Consider the following 584-nt stretch of genomic DNA (forward strand, 5'->3'; position numbering starts at 1 on the left):
TCCCTGGGAGGGCGGCAGGCTCAGCGCTTTGGGGGAACGACGGGGAGGCCACTGGGGCTGGGTGGGGGATGCGGGGACAACACCTTCCGAGAGATGTGGGGTCGGCGCATTCTTCCTAAAGGTACTAGGGAGCCATGGGAGGTGTTAGACCTGGAGAGGGCAGGGCCACACCTGGAGCTAAACCTGGGGCGAGCAAGGTGCCTCGGAATGGAGACAGGCAGCGACTCGTATCAGTAACACAGTGGGATTGGGGGCCTGCACATGCTGGGGAGGAGAGACGGGAGGAGGGGGACGACAGGTGGAGCCCCCCCACTGCAGGAGATCCCAAAGCCACCAGGGAGGGAGCAGGGACAAGGCCGCAGGCCCCGCCCACTCACATGAGGTCCCAGTCCAGCCCCTCCCGCTCCACGTCCTGCATGAGATTCATCAGACGCCTCTTGAAAAAGATCTCAAAGCGCAGGTCGTCCTCGAGCACCAGTGACTTCTGCAGCCCCCTGTCCACGATCTGAGCGGGGCAAGGCCTGTCCCTGAGACCCGGCCCAGCCTTGGCCGCAGCCCCGCGTCCTTCCACCCCGGGCCAGCGT

General features: G+C 65.2%; 1 protein-coding gene across 1 annotated transcript in view; it reads right to left on the bottom strand.

Moving 5' to 3' along the window:
• Positions 1–6: 6 nt before the first annotated feature.
• The window catches only part of Colgalt1 (collagen beta(1-O)galactosyltransferase 1), a 7,743-nt gene continuing 7,165 nt past the window's right edge, over positions 7–584 (bottom strand). Inside the window, exon 6 of the mRNA XM_010644381.3 lies at positions 7–505. Within this exon, the coding sequence (XP_010642683.1) occupies positions 374–505 (132 nt within the window). The 3' untranslated portion in view covers positions 7–373. The remainder of the gene's footprint in view (positions 506–584) is intronic.

Source organism: Fukomys damarensis, unplaced genomic scaffold (genome assembly GCF_012274545.1).
Source record: "Fukomys damarensis isolate Sample0158 unplaced genomic scaffold, DMR_v1.0_HiC HiC_scaffold_37, whole genome shotgun sequence".
NCBI lineage: Eukaryota > Metazoa > Chordata > Mammalia > Rodentia > Bathyergidae > Fukomys > Fukomys damarensis.